We start from the raw sequence: 23842 nt of genomic DNA on the forward strand, positions 1-23842 counted from the left end.
AGGCCTTCCTGTCTCTCTAAGTGGGCTGGGAAGTTATCAGAGAATTTCAAGCAGGGGAAAGTACCTCTGTGGCTGGAGGATGCACGAATGGCCTGTGGGTGGGGCAAGTCCCTCCTAGAGACAAGGAGAGGACAAATTAGTAGCACGAAATCATTTAAGCAGCATTTTAAACATTTCCTCCAAAACACCAACTAAAAGAGTAGGTAGCTGGAGGGCCTATGTGCTGAACGCGGTGACTCTCCCGCTGGCCCAGGCAGACTGGGCGATTTTCATGCGGCGGTGCCTGGGACACGACTACACAGGAGTCGAGCGAGCGGCCAGGGACGCTTGGCGTCGTCAGCTTCCCGGGCCCCGGGTGGCGTGGACGCTCGGAAGCCTCAAGGAACTCTCCCCACCGAGGATCCTGGGAACCCGAGTGTCCGTCCACTTTCCGGGCTGTGTGGTTTCTGAATCCAACGCCGAAGAGGGAAACAGCCCAGGCCCCTAAACTCTTGGGATCTCTGTCGAATGGGGACAAAAATGCCTGACTGGTTTAAAGATATTTTATGTAAAGCGCCTCATCGTAAGCGCCTCGGAAATTGTAGTTAATTTCTGCAAATAGCCCCCTGAGACTATCTGCTTGGTAAGATTCTGCCTGGTCCAGGAAGCAAATTTAGGCCACGTTGCGGGCAGAGTCATATTTAATGTTGAGCACCTGGTAAACTCGCTTCGCCGCCTAGTGCCCTCCGACCCTCGTCCAGACCGGGGCGGGAATTGGGAGAGGAGGGATTCTGGGGTCCCAGAGTCCTACGGAGATGTCTCATTAGGCCTCAAATTTCGACTCCCTTCCACCCCGTAGAGCGGGAGCGCGCACCACGCACCAAACTCCGGCTGCGGCAGCCGCTAAGCCTCAGCTCCGCAAGATTTCAGTTTCCCTTTCTCAGCCCCTGCTGCCCCACCCACCGCTGCGGCCCAGGGATTTGCCCAGTGATCAGTGACGAAGAGGGAACTAAGGCTCCCATTGGGAGGCGGCGTTCGGCAGGGGCCAATCCGGGCGCTGGTCCGGGGGAAATCTCGGTGGAGGGCTCCAAAGAACCCGGAGATTACCGGGCGGGGACGCGCCGTCGCGCTGGGTGCTGGCGGAGGAGAGCGACCCGGAACTGACCGCCGCGGGAAAGAAGCGACACCAGCCCGGGATTCGCGGCTCGGAGCTGGGGACCGGTGAGTAGGGGGCGCCCGGTGAGAAATGCAGCAAAGCAGCAGTCACACACGCGCCCCGGGGTCCGGGCAACCGAACGCGGCCGCACGAGCGGAACGAGGCCGGGCCGCCGGGCCGGCTTGGGAGAAGGGTGAAGTTCGCGGCGTCCTCCCTCCCGGCCTAATCCTCCTGCTTGCTTGGGCCACCATTCGCTCCCTCCTCTTGGGTCTTCCTCGCTTTCCCATGTCCAGCTCAGGCACCCATCCATTCTTGTCTCCAGAGCCAGAAGTAAGCGGGGCCCAGATGACGGTCTCGTCGATTGGAGCCGCGTAGAGTGCCAGTCAGGCTCCAGGACCAGAGCCATGGTGTTTTGTTGTTGTTTTTTGTTTTTTAATTGGTCAGAATAAACCGGTTTAGCCACGTATACTTGGAGCTGTGCATTCACTTCCTCCTCCAGCCCATTAGCACATCAGCATTTTCCCTGCTGCTTTTCACCCTGTATGGCCTTAGAAAAGTGTGTAAATTTGCCTTTGTGGAGCTTATGAGAGGCAAACACTTCCAAATTCCCAGTACATTCCAGATTTTGACACCACGCCGCTTTGTGTGCACTTCCAGAGAATGATATTCGTTCGTGCATGCAACAAATATCAGTGTCAGGGACCGTGCCTGGGCTAAAAATCAATCCCTAGAGTTACTCACCCCCCAAGCTTAAAAGAATCAGCTTTTTTAAAAAATAGACTTTATTTTGTATATTCTTCAAACTGCAATTCCGTATTTTTGAAAAAAGACTATTTTTTTAGAACAGTTTTAGATTTATAGAAAAATCGTAAAGCTAGTGCAGAGTTCCGTGTACCCCAAACCTTGTCCCCATTCATTTATTAACACCTTACATGAATATGGAACATTTGTTAACAATTAATGAACTTGTATCGATACGTTATTATTGGCCTGCATCCATAATGTATTCAGATTTCCTTAGTTTTTACCTAAGTACTTTTTCTGTTTCATTATCCCACCCAGGTTACCATATTCCAGTTAGCTCTCATTATGCTCCCCGTGGCTGTGGCAGTTTGTCAGACTTTGTTTTTTGTTTTGTTCTGTTTTGTTTTTTTTGTGGTACGCGGGCCTCTCACTGCTGTGGCCTCTCCCGTTGCGGAGCACAGGCTCCGGACGCGCAGGCCCAGCGACCATGGCTCACGGGCCCAGCCGCTCCGCGGCATGTGGGATCTTCCCGGACCGTGGCACGAACCCGTGTCCCCTGCATCGGCAGGCGGACTCTCAACCACTGCGCCACCAGGGAAGCCCCTCAGACTTTGTTTTTGATGATCTTGAGAGTTTTGAGGAATACCCCCCATGTGTATTATAGGATGCCCCTCTATTGGAATTTGTCTGTTGTTTTTCTTCTGAGTCTGGGCTTATGGGTTATTGGGAGGAAAACCACAGAGGTAGATTGCTGTTTTCATAACTTCACATCAAGGGAACATGCTTTATAACTTGATGCTGATCTTGATTACCTGGCTGAGAAGTCAGGCTTCTCCACTGTAAAGTTACTCTTCCTCCCCTCCCTGCCCCAAGCCCCACCCCCACCCCTTCCATACTGTACTCTTTGGAAAGTAGTCAAACTGTGTGCAGCCCTGACCTAAGGAATGGGATTATCTCCTACCTCCTTAAGGGCAACTCCATACATATATTATCTGGAATTCTTCTGTGTGGGAGATTTGTCTCTTTTGCCTTATTTAATCACTTATTCAATCATTTATTTGTATCAGTATGGACTCATGGATATTTATTTTATACTTAGGGTTATAATTCAGTACTACTTTGTTTTGTTACAACTTTAGCCATTGCGAGTTCTTTTAAGTTGGCTCCTGTGCTCTTTTCTAGCATGTCTTTTTATAGAGTTTTTTGCTGTTGAAAACACTTTCACTTACATGACCTCGATTAAAGTTCAAAACAGCCTGGCGAACTTGACAAGACGTTATTCTTACCTTGTAAAGCAGTAAGGAAACTGAGGCCCAGGAGAAGTAGGTGACTTCTTAGATGTCACTTCCCCCAAAGGGAGTGATAGGCTGGGCTCAGACTGGGGTGACCACTGCAGAAGACACTGCGAGCTGCAGAGGAGAGCCCGTAGTTGGAATTGAGGCTTCTTGGGGTGACTTCAGACTTATACCCCCCAGGATCAGAATAGGAAACGACATGGAGAATGGGAAGAAATTGGTTTTGGAAAACAAAGGTTTAATTTAGCTGGCATCCAGGATGAATTAAAACTTGCCAACTTGGTAAAATGCAGTGACCTTTCCCCCCAAACTATATGTGCAGAGGGAGGAGATCTGGGTAATGTTTGTGGCCAAGAATGTCTAATCTGAGGGGAGCCCCTGGAGCCTCCTGCTGAAGCGAGATTGCAAAGTGGTAAGGGGAGTGTGGTGAGGGGGAGAATGAAGAAGATATGGGGCTCTGGAATCATGGGATAACATTTAGCCTCACAAACATTTACAGACTTTGTGCCTGATACTGGAGATACGAAAAGATAGGTTTGACGTGACCCTTGGGTTCACATCCTGGTTGGAAGAAAGATGGGTAAAAATATCAATTAGGAAGTGGTATGATAGTGCTATAATAGAAATGTAGTATCTGCAGGAGCTTCCTGAGGGAGGGAATTCATTCAGCTCAGAGGTGGGATGGGCACAGGAAGGACCTCACAGATAAGGGGGCATATCTGATTCAGGTTTCAAGGTTGAGCTGGGACTGAGAAGCTCATGTACAAGAGCAAGGGGTGGGGAGAGGGGGCGGTGACGAAGGGGCTGTCTTTCCAGTTCAGTGTCTCTAGCGTTAGGATTCAAGGCTGGATGGGTAAGTGGGGGGCAGATTATAGGGGGCCTGTGTGCCCTGCTGTGCAGCTTGGACCTCAGGAGCTTCGAAGCAGGAGGGTGACGGGATGAGTTCCATGTGTTAGAGGACCCCAGCAGCACTTTGTACGAGATATGCTACATTTCACCACATCTAAGATGTCATCAATTATTTTATTTCCACACAGAAAAAATATCTTGCCAGTTAAATCATGGCATGCCATTTATCACATTGCAGAGATGCAAACATGTAATGACATGGGTGTCTCAAATTTGATTAAAGTAGTAACTTCCTAGCTGGTGGTTTAGGGCCCTCCTTCCCCTGGGGAATGAATGGTTAGACTGTCTCCATCTCACTAACCCATAGATTTTGAGTTCACTGACTCCATTTATGATCTTGAAGAAACTAAATTTGATAAACTGGTTTTTTCCTGCCGGATAACCAATTGTCAAAACAAACAAACAAAACAATAAAACTGGGATACCTGATCCAAAGATACCATCTATGTCTATTCTGCTTTGGTGGCTCTTGATCACAGCAGTGACTTTATGTTGTGCAGTAAATATTCTGGTATGCTTGCCAAACCTTTATTTCAGTTTGTCCTGTGAATTGCCTGGATGTTACCTCCTACCCCTATTACTTCACGGTGATATTGAGACCCAGAAAGGTCAAGAATCTAGCCCTGGGCTGCACAGCAGAGTAGCTGAGGCTGGGTGGTAATCTGGGTTTTCATCCTAACCCAGGACTCTTCACTTTAGGCTTTGGTTAGAATGACAGCTGGGGTGGAAGAAGATCTGCCTGCTCCTCACTCACAGTGGAGCAGGTTGGAGATCTGTTATGTCCTGGCAGGTTGTATTCTACCTGTGGGGCCCAGAGAGAACAGAATTGCCACTTAGTATCTACCTTTGCCCAATGCTTTGTCTAGATGAAGAGGCTGATTTTTCTGCATGAGCTCTTTGTATATTTCAGCCCAGTAACCATCAATAACTTCCTCTGCTGTATCTGGCAGGAATTTGGGGTGGGGATGGGGGAGGGCAGATGATAGACAAGTCCAAGCTGGCTGGGCAGAAAGGGCATTTATTGCCCCCAGTGATAGAAAAGTTCAAGGTTAGGCTAGCTTCAGGCACAGCTCGATACCGGTTTCACCGGATGCCATCAGGACCTGGTTTCTTTCACTTCATCCCTGGGTTGGCTTCATTCTCAAACAGGCTAACCCTCTGGCTAGCTGCTCTAGCAGCTCCAAACTGTTGGACCTCACTTCTTGCAAGTTCTAGAGAAAAAGTTCTCAAGAATCTTTTTTCCCCCGTGACTCAACTAGGTCTCCTTGTGACTGGCTGCAATTGAGTCATGTTCTCAACCCTGAAGCAAGCACTGTGGCCAGGGGGGCTTACGACTCTTTCTCTTGTTCCACCTTTGAGCTGGGGGGAGAGCTCTGCCCCAAGCACATGATCTCCAGAAAGGAACTGGGTAAAGTTAGCAGAGGAAGGAAGAATGGAAGCTGGTGGACCCCTTCCTGCAAAAGATAAACATTTACAGCACTTACTAGTTGGATCAAGGGACAATCTGATCTGCTGCTTTAGGGCTGATTCCCTGGCCTGTTACTGGGCCTTTCTTCATGCTGTTTCTTTTTATTATTTGTTTAAAGCATTATACATACACACAATGGGATTCTATTTCCCGTTCACCAGATTGGCAATTTTTTTTTTTTTAGAGTGTGAATAATCTATTGCGTATTTAATTGTTTTTTTTTAAATTGAGGTATAATCGACATGTAACATTACATTAGTTTCAGGTGTACAACATAATGATTTGATATTTGTATATATTGCAAAATGATCACAATAGTCCTGTTAACATCTGTCACCATGTATAGTTACAAAGTTTTTTCTTCTTGTGTTAAGAGCTTTTAAGATCTACTCTCCTAGCTACTTTCAAATATGCAATTCAGTATTATTACATATAGTCACCTTGGCAGAAATATAAAAGATGAAAATATCAGGTATTGGTGAGGCTGGAGCAACATGGGCGCTCGGAGCCTGCTAGTGGGGACACGCGATGGTACAACCACTTTGGAAACAGTTTGGCCTGATCTAGGTAAGTTGGGGATGCATCCTGCTTGCCTGGGTGTACGAGGGCATGTGAGCAGAAATGTTCACAGAGCAGTGTTTGTAATTGTCCCAAACTGGAAACAACTCAGGGGCCATAAGAAGTAGACTGCATCAGGGAGTTCCCTGGCGGTCCAGTGGTGAGGACTCAGCACTTCCACTGCCAAGGGCCGGAGTTCGATCCCTGGTTGGGGAACTAAGATCCTGCAAGCCGCATGGCGTGGCCGAAAAACAAAATTGGCTACATTAGAAGTAAAATTATACAGTCATAAAGCAATGAAAATGAACAAAATCGGCTCATAATCGTGTGAGTGAACCTCACAGACTTGACGTAGATAGTCTCCCCCCCCGCCCGCCCCTCCCCCCCAAATGCAGTACGATTCCATTCATTTGAAACGCTCAAAACCAGGATAAATAAACTGTTTTGTTCATGGATGCATACCTAGTGTAAAATGAAAGAAGAGGGAAGGAGCGATTATCACCATTATAATCACAACCATTTCCCGGGACACAGCTTTTTCTTCTCTCCTGGTTTCTGTACGTTCCTGGAGCCAAACCTTGGATACCATGACTGGGGGTGTGCTGGTGATTGCAGCCCACTGTTCTGCAGGGAATCTGAAGAAATCACTTCTGTCTAGTACTTTCTCATCTTGCTGGAGGGCAAGGACAAGTGGCTGAGATTTCTTGCACTCGTTCAGCAGATACTTAGGAAGCATTTTGTGGGCATCAGACGCTCTGTGCCTGTGCTTTATTCACTTCCTCAGCGAGTTTTTCATGTTTCCTCTGTCAGGCATTGTGCTAGATTCTGGGGATAAGGCGGACACAGTCTCTGTCCAATGCAGTGGGAAAAGCTGGTGTTAAATAAGTAATTATAATAATAAGTAGGGACTCAACGATTGCATAGAAGTATCCAGTGCAGTGTGGAGTGCTGGGGGGCTGTATAAGGGAGAGAGCATGTGGCCTCAGTGTGACAGGTCAGGAAAGAGGAGGTGGCTTTCAGCTGAGACTTCAAGCTGGAAAAGGAGTCTACTAAGAAGGAAAGGAATGGTGTTCTATTCAGAGGGAACACCATTTTCAAAGCGTTCAGGCAGGAAAGAGCATGGCACTTTTGGAGGCTTAGAGAGGGGTTTGGTTTGTCTGTGGGGTCGAGTTTGAAGTGGGCAATGGCAGGAAATGAGCCTGGAGACAAGGCCTGGGCCTAGATTATCAGCGGCCTCACAGAGCGTGGGAAGGAGTTTTCACTTTATCCCTGGAGCCTGGGAATTAACCACGGTGGTTACATGAGCGAACCTGTGTTTTAACACGTGGCAGGGTATGTTTGAGGGACGAAAGGAAGGCTGCGGTGCCTGGAACACTAGGCAATGAAGAGAGGTTTAAGTAAATCGGGAAAGCCTTGAGGATTGTATAATCCCCACAGTTAGCTCTGATTGCAACTTCCAAAGGATCACTCAGTTATGTAACTAGATGTAAGCTCTGGGAGGGCAGGGACTTTCCCATTTTTGTTCCCTGTTGTATCCTCAGTGCCTGGCGCTTAGTAAATACCTATTACCTGTTGAATGAATTTTGACACCCTCCTACTTAAAAGCCTCAGCAGCACTTCAAAGCCTTGTCCCATCCAACTCCCAGTGGCTGCTGCTCCCATGCCCCACCCTGGGCCCTGTGGGGATTTCCACTGTTCAGAGCATGTCGTCTTGGCCTGGCCCTGGGGGTGTGCATGGCCTGCACTGTGCCTCAGAGCACCAGTGACGCTTGACCTGTGGGGGAAAAGTAACCCACGTGTGACCTCAGCAATGCACCGCCCACCAAACTGGCATCCCCTGAGATTGCCTGGTGCCCAGCCCACAGCCAGGCCTGTAAAGATATTGGGAGTCCAGGTGTCGGCAACAGGGGCATGGCCACTCCTTCTAGTGTCCAGATCCAGATCACTTGCATTTTGCCCTGAAGTTTGTCCTTTCCTGCTTTGTTTGAGGTGTCTCACAGAAGTTTACTTCTAAGAGAATTTGGTTATTTCAGATTAAGAAATGAGGTTTAATCTGGAGCCCCAAGAGCCCTTAAATGGCCTTCCCACAGGGCACGGAGCCCTAGGCTAAGCACTTTAGGATCACAAGGAAGAAGGGGCTCTTGTTTGGAGCCCCATGCGTGGACTTGAGAAGCAGCCTGGAGACCAGGGTGCAAACCCAGCCCCCTCCATTCACCTTCCTGGGCCTTGGAGTCCACATCTGGGATTCGGTGTCTTCTAGGGTCCCTTGCTGTGGCATGTAGGAGCCCAAGGCAGCAGGAAGGAGGGACGAAGGTGTGGGGCATCAAAAGCCATGGGAAGTTGAGGGAAGGTTTAGAACCTGCTAGGGTAGAAGTTGGCAACTGTTAAGAAACAGGGGTCTTGAGTTAGATCCTCTCCCTCTGGGATGGGTGAGGAGTGTAAGTACCTACTGTGGGCATTCGTGGCGATGCTTCCCTCAGCTAGTTTTTTTTTTTTTTTTTTGACCTGAATCAAACTGTTTATTAAAATTACACATAATACATCATAATCAAGTAGGGTTTATTCCTAAATAAAGATGACTTATAAGAAAATATTTTAACACAATTCATCACATTAATGAATTAAAGGAAAAAAACACGTGACTATATAAAGAAGAAAAAATCATGTATCAAGTTATATATATATATATACACGTATGTATAATATATATATAGAATTCTCTAAATAGTAGGAGTAGAAGTTTCCTTTCATAACTTGATAAAGTCTATCTACCAGAATTCTAACCATGAAAAGAGAAACCTCAGCTAGTTTTTACAACTCACAGTGGTTCTTGCAGCCAACACTTGTGCATGGCATCTACATCCTGAAATGTGTGCCAGAAATTACGTGGTGTCACCTCAGCCAGTCTGTTGACATATGCAGAGTAGGTATTTAGGAGATGCGGAGGGCTGTAGGGGACAGGTGGTTGGTGGGGCAAGGGGGACTCAAAAAGGTCGGGAGTGTCTCCAGTTCTGCCTGGTTCTGTGGAATTGAAACCAGCTTCTGGTTTATTGAAAGGACAGAAGACCTGTCCACCCCAGAGCGGGGGTGAGTGGCTTCTGGTAGAAGGTAATCCATGAAACGACTTGCTCAGGTTTCAGAATTCTCATTTGGGTAAAGGACGTAGGGTGGACCATGTCGTTGTGAAGACTTTCTGGCTCTGGCTTTCTATGGTTTCTGTCCACCCGAGAGCCAGGAATGGAGAGGAGTGTGATAGTTTTACCCCTTATTGTGAAAACCTGTCGAGATCATCAGAATGTGCTAAAGGCACAAATGATAGAAAAGGCAGAATCACAGGGGAGCGTGGTAAGTTGGGGAGGGGTTTTGGAGAGGGTCAGTATTGCGTCGGCTCGAAAGGGTTGGCTGTGCGGTGTGAGCCCAGGTCCGCCCGCATCTCATACAGGAGCCCTGCTGCCTGTCGAATCTAAGGCAAGGGTGCTTTCGCTCAGCGTCAGCAGTAATACATGCCCCTTTACTTTTGTCAGCACTCTCCAGTTTACAAAGCCCTTCCATTGAGATGACCTCATGCGAGCTTCCTGACAAAGGAGCTGGTATTAGGCCCTGTTTTACAGTTTGCCTGGGCAGAGAAGAGAGTGTAATGGATTGGGCTGAGGCATCGGCACCAGACACTGCTTCCTAGCCACGTGCTCTTGGGCAAGTTGCTTCCCTCCCTGAGCCTCAGTTTCCTCAGAAAAGTATCCTGAGCATTAAATAACATAAGATGTGTAAATGGCCGGTAAGGTGGGTCCTACAGAAATGCTGTCACCAAGAAGTTGTTAGTCGCTGGGCTATTGGGTTAGAGCCCTGACTTGAACCTGGTTTCAACCCACAGATTTACACCTCGAGTCTTATACATAGTCAGCAATGCCAGAGTAAGCCATCTTCAATATTTGTTATATATTCAGGATGGAGCCTATATAATCAAGTAATGGGATTGAACATAGAACTGTACTGTGTTTCATTTGTTAGTTTCAGCAGACTCTCAAACAAATGCATATGCAATTAACATTGCCTTCCTTCCTCTGAATCCATTCATTTGTTCAGCACCTATGTATTGAGCTTCTACAAGTGTTGGGCACGATCATCTCTCTATTAGAGATTTTCTGGCTTTTTATTTTGTTTTGTTGAACCATTTAAAAGTAAGTTGTAGTCATACAGTCCTAAATACTGCAGCATGTGTTGCCTGAAAATATGTACATACATACATAACTTCAATAAATGCTATTAAAAAATCAATAATAATTTCTTAATATGATGCAATACCTAGTCTTTTGTCTAATTTCCTCTAATTGTCCCCAAACTGTTTTTAATAGCTTTTTTTAAAAAACCAGGATCCAATCAAAGTATTTGCGTTTGATTGTTATTTCTCTTTAGTCTTTTTAACTCAAGAACAATCCTGTTTTATTTTTTATGACTGACTTTTTAAAAGTCCAGGCCAGTTGTCTTGTGGACTGTCTCCTATTCTGGATTTATCTGTCTCCTGATGATGGGCTTTAACTCATTCTTCTAACCCTCATATTTTCTATAAACTGGAAGGTAGGTTGAAAGAGGTGATTGGATTCATTCACATCAAACTTTTTTTTATTTTTTATTTTTGGCTGCGTTGGGTCTTCATTGCTACACATGGGCTTTCTCTAGTTGCAGTGAGCAGGGGCTACTGTTTGTTGCAGTGCGCGGGCTTCTCATTGTGGTGGCTTCTCGTTGCAGAGCACGGGCTCTAGGCATCAGTAGTTGTGGCACGTGGGCTCAGTAGTTGCAGTGCGCAGGCTCTGGGGTGCACAGGCTTCAGTAGTTGTGGCGCACGGGCTCAGTAGTTGTGGCGCATGGGCTTAGTTGCTCCGCGGCATGTGGGATCTTCCCGGACCAGGGATCGAACCTGTGTCCCCTGCACTGGCAGGCAGATTCTTAACCACTGCGCCACCGGGGAAGTCCCACCTCAAACATTTTTGGCACGACTACTTCAAAGGTGACATTGTGCAATTTATATGGTGCCACATTGGGAACCATATGCCAGAAACACCTGTCCCTCTATTAGCGATGCTGGATTTGGTCACTGACTAACGCCATCACCAGATCTCTCCCTTATCAAGGTACATTAGGGAGTAACCCACTGGGCGGTACTTAGCACCATGGGACTGTCCTGTCCCCTAGTACCTCCTGGTTTTAGTATCTGATGATGATCCTTGTCTTATACAATGGAGCTTGCAAGATGGTGTTTTCCTAGTTCTATCATCCCTCCTACACTTACTTACCAGCATTCTTCTGTAATCCCTGGACAGGCTTTTCATCTAGTACATTAGTGACCATTTTCATACAGTGTTGGGGGTTTAAAGATCTGTGGAAGTCCAGCATGGAGCCTGGGTTAAGAACTCCTGCTCCAAGTGATGAGGGCGCCTGATTGTGTCAGGTTTTGTGTGGATGGGGAGCTGTAGCTGAGCTCTTCCTAGTCCTTTTATTCATCTGGTCATTTGCAACAGAATTAAATTCCCAGCCCCAAAGATAAACACATGCCATCCCCCTACAACAATAAAAGAAACAAATAACCTTAGCCTTTGAACTTCCAAGCCCCTCAGCAAAGCGAGTTGGTGAAGGGCTCCAGCACCCATAGGAATCACCAGCACCAGGACCCTTTCCTGTGTTACACCTCCAAGTGGCTGGGTCAGGCTCGCTTCCTCAACAGACAAACCAGCGAGTTGACCAGGCAATTCCTAGGATTTTTACTACCCTTATTAACATTCTAAAAACTTTATTACCTTCATTTACCAGTTAAATTCCTTGATTCTTTCATTTGAGCTTTGTAGGTACAGGTTTTTTCCACACTCTTAAAGTCACACATCTCTAAATCCATTGGAGCTTCCAGTTGGAGTTCATTGTCAGCAGAAAGATAATCCCTTACATTTGTACAGTACTTTCACTTTGTAAAGCGCTTTTTATATATTGCTGCATTAGATCCTCAAGAAGTAGACTTTGTATTCCTGTGTCGTTTTCTCTTTGGGGCTTTATTTCTAGCTCATTCATGTCACTACAGTGAAAGACCTTGAAGGCCACTGAACTCTGCTGTAATGGACTTTCACGTACATAGCCAGTAATCGGATTGATTTGCCTGCGGTTCCAAGGGCTTCATTCCAGCCTCGCAGTTACCTGCGTGCCCTGTCTGCTGGCTGTCTTCCCAGCGACTGCTTATTGCCTCCTGTGGGTCCTTCTGTGGGTCTGCGGCAGAGCAGGTTCCCCAGTTTGCCCCACGAGTCTCTCGTTTGCTTTAACTCTGGAGCTCGTGTGTCATTATGGCGGTTCATCCTCACTTTAAATTTCCACTCTTGCTCTACTTGTGCTTTGAACACTCACTGGATTTGGGGACCGTGGGTTCTGGGTTCTCTCCTAGATTCCCCCTCTATACCACACTTATGCTTAGTATCTTCAACATAATTCTTTTACTCAACCCACTTAGAAACCCTTGAAGGTAAGTATCACTCTCCCCATTTTACAGATGGATAAACTGAGGCTCAGAGTACTTAAATGAGTTCTATCTTGTCACACAGTGTCAGGGGCAGGAGGAAGCTGTTGGGTTAAGTGTGCTAAGGCTCTAACCTCAGACAGGAAGTGGGCCAGGGCTGCAGAGGTAAACAGGACAAAAGTCCTCCCTGTGCTCAGCTTCTGTGCTCCCTCTTACGGCCAAGCCCTCATCAGCACATCACGGTCGCAAGCCACCTGAGGCTTCCTCCCACGTTGGTCTCAGTCGCCCTTGTTAGCAGTGGAGCGGCCAGGCCAGCTGCACGGGGGGCACAGCTGAGAACGAGTCCTGTGTGGTCAGGTCGTGCTCTGCCGGCAGGCTGAGTCTGGGCAGAGACCTGCTTTCTGGGGGAAGTGAACCAAGCCAAAACTTCAGCACAGCCCAAGGAAACATCTATAAAGGAGGACACCAGAACTCAGACTCTTGACGCTTCTTGAGTCTTGGTAAAGAACCTTAATGCGCTTAGTCCGTGGCACCTGAGATCTACAGGGAAGACAAAGGAGTCTCTTGACTCTGTCAGGGCCCCCCATGAACAGTTGTGCAGCCCATGCACTGCAGAAGTGAGGCAGCACTGTGCACATAATAGACATTGTAGATTTGTATGTTATGACAGTTTTTCAGCAGGTAGTTATCTGGTGCCTTGTTCTATCATAATTGGTATATTAGAGCAATTTCCCAACAGATGGAAGGAAAGGGTCTTGAGGTAGGAGTGCTTTCCCAACAGCGTGGCATGGGCTGGTGGCAGCTCTGCTCTCCCTTCTACCAAGCTACCCTCTCTGGGCCTCAGTTTCCTCATCTATAAAATGAGGGCGTTGGACTTGAGGATCGGTAAGGTCCTTTCGCTCTGATTCTGTGTGAGCCTCGTAGGAGCTGCTAAGTATCTATTGATTGACTGATCGATCGCTGGGGCTGGCAGCTTTGTGCAAGGCTGCCATTTCTGCCCCTCTGCTGTGCCTGCTCTTGACTCCGTGTCTGGTCTCCAAGGAGGAGAAGTCCCCACCAGTGAACAGGGACCCCTCTGAGCTCAGGACACCATGGCTGCGTTGGCACCACTGCGGAGCCTGGAAGAGGAGGTGACCTGCTCCATCTGCCTCGATTACCTGCGGGACCCGGTGACCATTGACTGTGGCCACGTCTTCTGCCGCAGCTGTACCACCGACGTCCGCCCCGCATCAGGGGGCCGCCCTGTCTGCCCCCTGTGTAAGAAACCTTTTAAGAAGGAGAATATCAGGCCAGTGTGGCAGCTGGCCAGCCTGGTGGAGAACATCGAGCGGCTGAAGGTGGACAAGGGCCGGCAGCCGGGGGAAGCGGCCCGGGAGCAGCAGGACACGAGGCTGTGCGAGCGGCACCAGGAGAAGCTGCACTACTACTGCGAGGAGGATGGCAAGCTGCTGTGTGTCATGTGCCGGGAGTCCCGGGAGCACAGGCCCCACTCGGCCGTCCTCGTGGAGAAGGCAGCCCAGCCCCACAGGGTAAGCCCTCCTCACCCCCGCAGGGAGGGATGCTCTGCTTGGCACCCACCCGGAGGCGAGGCCTGGCGCAGACCCCTCAGAAGGCTTCTCGCTGGCCGAGGACTCAGCCCGAGTCCACCCTCCTGCCTCAGCCCAGAGCATCCCCACTGCTTGTCTTTCTACAGGAAAAAATCCTGAACCACCTGAGTACCCTAAGGAGAGACAGAGACAAAATTCAGGGCTTTCAGGCCAAGGGAGAAGCTGATATCCTGGCTGTGCTGGTAAGTGAGGCTGTTGAGGGAAAGCTCTGAGGCAGGCAGCTGGCTCCCTGGGAGAGGGAGCCCCGACTGGACTGACGGCCGGGAAGCCTGGGCTTTAGCCCAGGCCCTGCCGGTCTGAGCTCTATGGCTCTGGCCTGCTTCCTCGTCTCACAAGTGACTGGGTTGCCTGGGATATCAGCTAAGGTCCTTCTCGTTCTGTGACTCACCGCAGCTGCAGGGTGTGTCTGCTCAGCAGAGCCAGAGTGTAGGGAACTGAGGAAGGCCTGGCTTCATTCTTCCTTTCAAAGAGAGGGAGAAAGACATGGTTCCTGAGAGTGAGGGGAGCAGGGGGTTTGGAAGGAGGGAGCTGGCTCCAGGACGAGAAGTGAGAGGGGTGGGCTCGGCAAGGCCCGACCAGCTCTGAAGACGCTGTGTCTAGCGAGTCCTGCGCCTGTGGTTGCCAGTAGTTTGGAAACAGGCAGCGCGTTGTGTGCTTGATGAGAGATGGGATCAGAGGGAAAAAACTGATAAGAGGTTCCAGTTTTCTGGGGGAACGTCTGTTCGGGAAGTGGGCATTGGAGGGTGGAGGGATGCTGGGGCCAGTCCTGGTGGTGAGCAGTTAGGCCCTGGGAGAGGGACAGAGTGAAGCAGGAGACGGCCCAATCCAAGGAGTGCCTCCAGGCGCTCAGTGTGCGAGGATGCTGACCAGATCCCAGCCTGGACTCGGCAGGGAGACTTGGGGGCAAGAAAGGACATGGTCCCTGAGCATAGACGTTCCACAGTTTCACTGAGGGAAGAGGATATAGTCCTACATGGCAGGGACGGGGTACACGCAGATATTTTACACATAATGGGGAGGATGCTGAAGAGAGGATTGGTCAGGCTTGGATAAAATTAATCAAGGAAAACTTCCTGGAAGAGGCAGCACACGGCAATTGGTGTCCAGGAGGGGAAAATGTGTTTGCTCATAATGTTCCTCAAAGGGCCCCAGAACATACTGGTTTACCTAGAACAGATAATGGCAGGCAGTCAGGGTTCCAATCCCATGGTGTCTGAGGGAACTGACCTGACAGACTTACCGTGTCTTCTTTGAGGAAAGGAGGTTGCCACAGGAGAGCTCTAAAGCCCCTTCCAGCCCAAACACTGTAGAATTCATGAATGGGGTCAGCGAGGGGCACGAGAGGCAAAGAGCCAGCCTGTGCACCCCTACACCAGATCCTGGAGGGATCTTGTACCCCGGGGCGGAGGTGTCACCCCCTTCTCCCCCTTCCCACCCCTGCAGAAGAAGCTCCAGGACCAGAGGCAGTGCATCGTGGCTGAGTTTGAGCAGGGCCACCAGTTCCTGAGGGAGCGGGAACAGCGCCTGCTGGACCAGCTGGCGAAGCTGGAGCAGGAGCTCACAGAGGGCAGGGAGAAGTACAAGACCAGGGGCGTCGGGGAGCTTGCCCGGCTGGCGCTGGTCATCTCCGAGCTGGAGGGCAAGGCACAGCAGCCGGCTGCAGAGCTCATGCAGGTGAGAGACCTCCCTGGGGCAGGGAGCCGGGAGACCAGGACAGTAGGTCTTGGCCCTGCCACTCACTTTACAGGACCTTTGGAGAGTCACTTCTTCTCGGGGCCTCAGTTTCTGATCTAAAGCATGGAGATGATAATCTTTATCCCCACCACTTATTGCAATGATTGCATGAGCATAAAATAACTGGCATGTTGTCACTTCAAAAAGTAAATTTTCTACATGAAAGAGTTTAAAATTTTGAAAAGTGTTGTAGAAATGGAAGAGAAGGTTATTAGTATTTTCGTTACTGTCCTCCATGCTTATCACTACCGTCACGAGCCTGTCTTCTAACAAGTCATTGGCAGACACTGGTCCAGGGGAAGCTGTTTATGGTTCTGGAGATGAAGAAGCCTGTGGGATCAGGGGTCACTGAGGGAGGGCTGAGCGCGGGTTCTGTCAAGAACCCAGAGGGTCTGGAGGAGATGGGTAGCTGGGGAAGGGAGACTTCTCGAAGGCAGAGGTTTTCTCTGGGACTGTGGAATCAGCCTCAGAGAATAAGGTGGAGAGCAAGCAGGGGGCCTCTGGAACACCTCCCGGAAGAGGCAGCTTTGGCCCCGAGAAAGGGAGGGTCATGGATTGGAGAAAAGGCTGCCACGTTGAAATGACACCACAGCTCCTTCCACCCCAAGCCTCCCAGAGGAGTCACACTGCCTTAAACGGGGCTCAGCAGCCTTTGGAGGGAGCATGCTCGATCTTTCTGCCCTTGCAGGCCAGGAGAAGGCCTGTGTGATGAGCTCCTCCACTTGCATGGTGGGGCTGCTGGCCGGCAGCGGAACCGCCCAGGACCTTCTCTAGGGAAGTGCTGTCCCTGGCCAGTGGCAGGGCGAGTCAGAGGTGGGATGCTGGGGAGAGATGGCGAGTCCGCCGGGTACACGGGCCGGCACAGGTAGCCTCTGCCTGCCTCTCCATCATTGCGGATTCCGACTCATGCCTCGGGACTGGCGGGGACTTAGAACTCTTCCGGTCGAGCCCCTGCTGATGAAGTCCCTGACGACCAGAGAGAGGAAGAGTTTGTCCCAGGCCGTGGGGCAGGTCAGGAATCACGTCAGAGCTCCAGCTCGGGTGTCCTGACTCACAGGCCTCCGGCCTCTTGCTCTTCTTTTCTCTCACTTTGTCCAGAATGTCTCTCTGGTTCCTTCCTTTCCTCCAGAAGTCATTCTGTTCCCTAGAATTTCTCTCTCAGACTCTGACTGGGTCACTTGCTGCCTCTCCACCCCCTCCCCCCTCTCCAGGAGCGCGCATCCTTCCTTTCCCCACAGCCGCTGCCACCGTGTGGATGTGTACTTGCTGTGGAACAGAGTGGGGACATAGCTGGGGTACTGGGGGGGCTGAGATCCAGCCGTATCTGCCTGGAGGGGAGCCTCTCCGCGGTCTGCCCAGAAGAGCTTTGTGGGCCAGCAGAGGCCCAGCCTTCAGTGCCTCTGAGACCACTCAAATTGAAGACATCCCTGGGGCCAGGTGGGAGGAGGGAAAGGAGAGAAGGTGGGTGTCTGCTGAAAGTCAGTAAAGGAAATGTTGGTGCTGGTGGGTTTTGTCTGTGTGTTTTGTTTGGGTTTGCTTTTGCCGCAAGGGAACTGGACTGCTCACTCCTAAACTGTCATTAGTAATTTACCAGAGATTAGTTGATTGTCAGTGGAGAGTAAAGATGAGGCCCTACTAAGATAGGGGCCCTGATCTAAAAGTCTGGTAGAGAAATACAGGTGAGAGAGAGAAGCGACAGGACGAGAGATAAAAACAGGGAATTCCCTGGTGGTCCAGTGGTTGGGACTTGGTGCTCTCACTGCCTAGGGCCCGGGTTCGATCCCTGGTTGGGGACCTAAAAATCCCACAAGACACGCGGTGCGGGAAAAAAAAAAAAAAGAGAAACAGAGGCCTTTTGACAAAGGCGATAGAAAAGGGAAGATCTCTGGACTGGGACTATCAGGAAGACAATAAAGGGAACTAGGGGATAGGAGAGCCCCTCTGGAGGGAATTATGAAGCCCCCCTGGTTCAGCCCTGGGCAGGCCTTGCAGGGTCTGGTGGCAGGTCGTACCTCTGCCTGTTCCACTGTCGGTCGCCATCCACACCCATGAAGAACCTTAGGGTTCTTGATACCCAGCATTGCTGTGATTCCTGCCCCAGCCTCTCTGCTCTGACTGCCTCTTTCACCACAGCCCCAGGAGTCTGGGGGGTGAGAGACCCTCCAGGAGCCTTGGGCAGGTTGCGTCCCTCTGGAAGGCCCAGTGTGTGGGGCTGCAGGTTTCCTCGGTACTCCCCAGTCTCCCATTCTGCGTCCTTTGAGAGAAGGGTTCCTGCACTTGTGCTCCGGGTCCCACCCTCTCTGGGCCACTCACAACCTTCAGCCCTTAGATGGGCCTCATTCTGTCTCTGTTGTAGCAGCTCCTGTGTCACAGAATATGCCCTCTTGGCTCCCTAACCGCACCCACCTACTGCCCATTTATTTGCCTTTTTATGTCACGTATCCCAGCAGAGCTGTGGCATACACTGTCTCAAGATTTGTCCCCCCGTTCTCTGAAGCTGGCTTGGACTTACTAGTTTTGAGGGACAGAGTAGAAGGATTTGCCAGCAACTCACAACCAGTCTCTGGTCAGTTGCTTCATGGTGGGGGCGAGGTGTAGCTCTGACCTCTTGGATGGCCTCCCCTCGAGCAAAACCCCAAGTTGTTCCTGAGACTTGCTGAAACAGTCCACAGCAGCCACAGTTTGGCGATTCCATTTGTTTCCCAAAAATCCCACTCTCTCAAAGAGGTCACTGCCCCCACCCTTACCCAGTCCCCCTCCACACTACTGTCTTCTTCCTGTAGCACCTATCACTTAATAGCATCATATAATAGATTTGTTATGTTGATTCTTTGCTCTCTGCTTCCCGCTGCTAGGGATTTGTGTGTGTGTCTCTCTCTCTCTTTTTTTTTCCTGCTCTATCTCAGGCTTCTAGAGTGGTGTCTGACATAAGAAGCACTTAAAATTTGTGGGATGAGTAAAAGGAAGGCAAAAATTACTATAGAGTATTATGGAGGATTTAGACTTATAAAAGGGAAATAACCAGTATCTCGCAAGAACCTCCTCCCCATTCTACCCCCTCCTATCACTCAGATAGCACCATCCTCCCTCCTGTGCAAGCCGTGGGCTGTCCTTGATTATCTCTCACCAGTATGCCCAGTCTGTCTCAAACATACCTAGAATGTGCTGCTTCCCTGGCTCCACTGTACTGCCCTAGTCAGGGCATCATTATCTCTTGCCAGGTCCATAAACAGCCTCCAGACTGCCCCCTGATGTTGGCGTTGCCTCTCTTAATCCATTCTGTACAGGATGCCCAAGTGATTGATCACTTGGGATTTTGGCTAGCGACTATATCAAACAAGTTATTTCCCTCCCAGAAACAGTTCAGACATGAGGGGTCTAGAGCTGTCAGGGCAGCTGTCCATGAGGTCATCCAGAAAGCTGGTTACTTGCATCTGGTTGTTTCACTAACCTCAAGGGACGTTGTCCTCAGCTGTTTTGTCAAAGTTGGGCTCACCATCATATCCAAAACTGAGCCAAGGAAAAAGAGGAAGTAGAATGGAATTTCTTTTTTTAAAGGATGTGACCCCAAAATTATAGTCATTGCTTCCTTTTGCATCCCATTGGCTGGAGCTTAGTCACATGACCAAACCTGGTTACAAGGGGATCTGGGAAGTGTAGTTTTCTGTTGGGTGGCCCTCTGCCCAGCTATTACTCCACAGGTTCTATTACTAAAAGGAAGAAGGGGAGAATAGATCCTGGAGGACACTTAGCAGTCTCAGCCACTTGAAAAGCAGATCACATACATCACTCCCCTACTTGAAACACTGGTGGCTTTCTACTGAACATAGAACAAAATTTGAACTCCTTGCTATATACCTGTCCAGCCCTGCATGATGCGGCCCCTGCCCCCTTTGCCAAGCCCTTTCCCACCTTGCTTTCCTCCCATTCTTCACCTGGCCAGTACTGAGTTCTTCAAATCTCAGCACAGGTGTCATCCTCTCAGAGAAGCTGGCCTGTCATCCCCTTCTACCGCCCCCTCCATTTGCTCTGTCATTGTGATTATTTTGTTTGTTTTCTTTTTGTTTTATCCATTGCTGCCACTAGAATGTCATTTCCATAAGGAAGAACCGCATTTGTTTTGTTCACTGATGTGTCCCGGTCTCTAATAGTGTTGGTACATGTGAATGAAGTCTTCTTTGATTCACATTGACTCTTGTACTTTCTTCCCTTCCAGGACACCAGAGACTTCTTAAACAGGTAAAAGAGTTTCCTTTCCATGGTGCACCTCATTCCCCTGTGCCTTTGTCCCCTCCCCTGTTCCTTGACCATGATCCATCTGAATTAATGGCTGTGTGATATGAGGCCAGAGGTTCCCGCATCGCATGGTTCATCCTGATAACCTTCTCTCCTGGGAAGCAAGAACACGTCCTTGAGAACTGGTGGAGACTTGCTCTGCACCAGAGCAAGTTCTCTGTATAATCCCCACTCCGGTGTCCACTATCCTTGTCTGAGACGGGACAGGATGGTGTGAGAACACATGTTGGTAGACAAAAGGGATCTGAATGTTGAGTCTGCTGGTGGTTGTAAGTCTTGGCTCAGCCTTGGGCAGTTCACTTAGTACCTCTGAGGCCCTGTTTTTCCATTACCTGGGGATAATCATACCTTTCCCTCCCTCTTCATAAATTGTCATGAGGATTGAGAGAAATGTAGGAAGAGCTAAGTAGCAGGTTTGTCTGTCATCTTCTCAGGTATCCACGGAAGAAGTTCTGGATTGGGAAACCCATTGCTCGTGTGGTTAAAAAAAGGACAGGAGAATTCTCAGATAGACTTCTGTCTCTGCAGCGGGGCCTGAGAGAATTCCAAGGTAGGGGTTGGGGAGGGCCTTGAGGTGGGAGTCAGGAGCTGGGGTGCCGCTTTGAGAAGAGGGTACCTGGCTCCTTCGTTTCGGATTCTCTGACCTCATTCCTCCGAGGTCTCCTGGTGGTTTTTCCCTTCTTGGGATCTCAGGGATGGAGCCTTGTCACGAAATTAATACTGTCCAAGTGAGAAACAGGTTCATAGGTTTGCTGGGCTTGAGGGTCATTGCTGTCCTTTTTTTCTCCCCAGGGAAGCTGCTGAGAGACTTAGAATATAAGACAGGTGAGTATCCAAAGGGTTGTTCCTAGATTTGTCTCAAATAAAGAATACTCTCCCCACAGAATCCTTCTGCCCCCAGGTAGCCCGTTCTCTTGTACAGCAGGGAGAGTTTCCCAGCTGCACTTCTGAAGTCCCCACCTTGCATTTTCTGACTATTCTGCTACCCTTCGTCTGCAGTAGAGCCCTCCACTGGAGCCTCTGACCCTTTCTGCCCATGTTTGGTCATTCTGTCCTCAGAGGTCCTGCCGCCAGTCCTTTTCCCTGTGACTGAGTTCCTTCTCATCTGCCCTGTCATGTGGCTCCTGTATTCGGAGCGAACTCTCTGCCCCAGGCCCCGCTGCTGTACTGCCTCTGGCCCTGCAGTCAGGCCACGGTCACATACCCCTGAGGGGCTTGTTCACGCTGCCACAGGTGTGGAGCGCACCCCTTGGATCGTGCGGTGTGGCAGCCCTGCTGTGGGACTGGGGGGTCCCCTCCTGGTCCGCCGGCGACACCACTGCTTCTTCCTTTGTCCCCGCAGTGAGTGTCACCCTAGACCCACAGTCGGCCAGTGGGTACCTGCAGCTGTCGGAGGACTGGAAGTGCGTGACCTACAGCGGCCTGTACCAGAGAGCGTACTTGCATCCCCAGCAGTTTGACTGTGAGCCGGGGGTGCTGGGCAGTAAGGGCTTCACCTGGGGCAAGGTGTACTGGGAGGTGGAGGTGGAGAGGGAGGGCTGGTCCGAGGATGAAGAGGAGGGGGACGAGGAGGAAGAGGGGGAAGAGGAGGAGGAGGAAGAGGAGGCCGGCTACGGGGACGGATATGATGACTGGGAAACGGATGAGGACGAGGAATCGCTGGGGGATGAAGAGGAAGAAGAGGAGGCGGCGGAGGAGGAGGAAGTTCTGGAAAGCTGCATGGTGGGGGTGGCCAGAGACTCGGTGAAGAGGAAGGGCGACCTCTCCCTGCGGCCGGAGGACGGCGTGTGGGCGCTGCGCCTCTCGTCCGCGGGCATCTGGGCCAACACCAGCCCCGAGGCCGAGCTCTTCCCAGCACTGCGGCCCCGGAGAGTGGGCATCGCCCTGGATTACGAAGGGGGCACCGTGACTTTCACCAACGCGGAGTCGCAAGAACTCATCTACACCTTCACTGCCACCTTCACCCGGCGCCTGCTCCCCTTCCTGTGGCTCAAGTGGCCAGGAACACGCCTCCTGCTGAGACCCTGAGCCCCACACCCACCGATGCTTCACTGCTCTGGGATTCCTGGGCTCTGTGATGGGAGGGGAGGGGCCTGGCTGGAGCACCTGGAGCAGGCAAGGGGAGGGACCCCGTGTCGCTGCCGCTCCCTCCTTGTGGCTGTGGCCCCCTTGGGGCCTCACTCAGTGCTGTTCCATCCATCCTGCTCTCGGGCTCCTCTCCCACCCCCTGGGGTTCCCGTGCTGACTTCTGACCCTGAAGTCCACAGGGCTTCTCCCTCCCTCCTGCCCACTGCCTTTGACCCAGCTCTGCCCTCCTTGTTGAGTAAGAGGCGAGGCAGCACCTTCTTGCCCTGTGTGGCATCCCATGCCAGCTGCTCTTGGGAGAGACCAGCTGACTATTGCACCCAAGGCCATTTTACTGCCTTCCAATCCCATGGCTTCTCCTTTGCCCAAATCCACTCTGCTGCCTACCTCCCCTGGCACTTTAAACATGCCTACTGCCACCCCAACGCAGAGTTAAACATACATGAAAATGTTGGAAATGAACTGAATGAAAATCCACTGAGGCTTCCCAGGCCGTTTAAGCCGCCTGGAGTGTGAGTGGAAAGCATCTCTTCACAAGGTCCAGAGCGGAGTCCATGCTTCTCTGAGACCAGGGCTGTGCATGTGAGGTTTCCATTGCCAGGAGGTGGGACTCCCTGAAGCCATCTGTGGTCTGAGGGGAAGGATCTAGATAGATGTGGCTTTGGGGTAACAGTTGTGATTGGTGATCAATAAATTATCTCTGGGTTGGTCCTCTCGAGGAGAGTTTTTAAAAGAATCCCAGATACCCTCCTCTTGGTCAGTTCATATGAAAGCACCAGGGCAAATATCCAGCCAAGCAAAAACTCCCCTGCCTTGGAAGCCCTGATCAGTTTTTGCAGCAGGGTATGTATGAAACTTGTGTCACTGGCTCTACTCAACATCCAGCTTCCATTTTCCTAGGAGAGGGGCTGGGGAGGGCAAGACAGGGCTGTGCCGGGAGAGGAGAGGAGGGCAGCAGGGGTCCCCAGCAAGCCACCAGGTCTTCATATCAAGAGAGGGATCAAAGCGTATCCTCATCGCCCACGGGCCCAACCCAAGTCCCAGCCTCTGTCCAGGCTCCGCTAGTGCCCACAGTTGAGCACAAGCTCCTGCTCCAGCTAGATTACCTCGCAGCCTTTGTCCTTGCCCATTCCAGGCACTCTGCCAGTCCCCCCCGCTTAGCCAGTTTTAACTTCTCCCCTGCTCTAAGAGACTCTTCCCAGCCGCTGTGGATCTCGGGCGTCTCTTAGCCACTACATTATCTGTAGTTGTACTCTTTGTATATATCACATGCTGCCTGAGTCACATGTACATCTGATTTCTGCCTCTAGTTTTGTAAGCTCCTTGAGGGCAGACGCTGTATCTTATACTTCTCTTGTATTCTCCATGGCACCTAGTGCAGTGCTGGGCACAGAGTAGGTGCTCAATAAAAACTTGGTGAATGAACAGTCCGGATTCGTATATATTTTATTGTAACTCAAATATTACTGACCTTCACAGTCTATGGCTACAGAGAGTTTCCGTCGATAGCAGTAGCCC

At 50.4% G+C, this 23842-nt stretch overlaps 2 protein-coding genes across 4 annotated transcripts in view; one reads left to right on the top strand and one right to left on the bottom strand.

Moving 5' to 3' along the window:
• The window catches only part of LOC117198897 (uncharacterized), a 29942-nt gene extending 26920 nt beyond the window's left edge, over positions 1-3022 (bottom strand). The window contains exons 1-3 of the mRNA XM_033417129.2: positions 3011-3022; positions 1087-1357; positions 65-114 (exon numbers count right to left, since the gene is read on the bottom strand). Coding sequence (XP_033273020.1) covers positions 65-114; positions 1087-1357; positions 3011-3022 — 333 coding nt within the window. The remainder of the gene's footprint in view (positions 1-64; positions 115-1086; positions 1358-3010) is intronic.
• On the top strand, positions 1062-23749 carry LOC101276829 (tripartite motif-containing protein 26). 3 transcript variants are annotated; one of them, XM_004286076.4, is made up of 8 exons: positions 1062-1200; positions 13644-14131; positions 14296-14391; positions 15653-15883; positions 20160-20182; positions 20674-20789; positions 21032-21064; positions 21582-23749. In XM_004286076.4, the coding sequence occupies exons 2-8, from the start codon at positions 13694-13696 to the stop codon at positions 22265-22267; spliced, it is 1623 nt and encodes a 540-aa protein (XP_004286124.1). In that variant the 5' UTR covers positions 1062-1200; positions 13644-13693; the 3' UTR covers positions 22268-23749. The 3 variants fall into 3 exon arrangements, with proteins under 3 accessions (XP_004286124.1, XP_049571642.1, XP_049571641.1); XM_049715684.1 differs by having other exon boundaries at positions 1069-1200; positions 1458-14131; XM_049715685.1 differs by lacking the exon at positions 14296-14391.
• The last annotated feature ends 93 nt before the right edge of the window (positions 23750-23842 follow it).

The sequence above is a fragment of the Orcinus orca genome, chromosome 10 (genome assembly GCF_937001465.1).
Source record: "Orcinus orca chromosome 10, mOrcOrc1.1, whole genome shotgun sequence".
NCBI lineage: Eukaryota > Metazoa > Chordata > Mammalia > Artiodactyla > Delphinidae > Orcinus > Orcinus orca.

What these genes read in the sequence shown, in the direction of transcription:
- LOC101276829 (XM_004286076.4), top strand. Translation starts at nt 13,694, where the DNA reads ATGGCTGCGTTGGCACCACTGCGGAGCCTGGAAGAGGAGGTGACCTGC. An exon ending in AGGCAGCCCAGCCCCACAGG is followed by an intron (nt 14,132 to 14,295) that starts GTAAGCCCTCCT and finishes GTCTTTCTACAG; the next exon opens with GAAAAAATCCTGAACCACCT. An exon ending in AGACTTAGAATATAAGACAG is followed by an intron (nt 21,065 to 21,581) that starts GTGAGTATCCAA and finishes TTGTCCCCGCAG; the next exon opens with TGAGTGTCACCCTAGACCCA.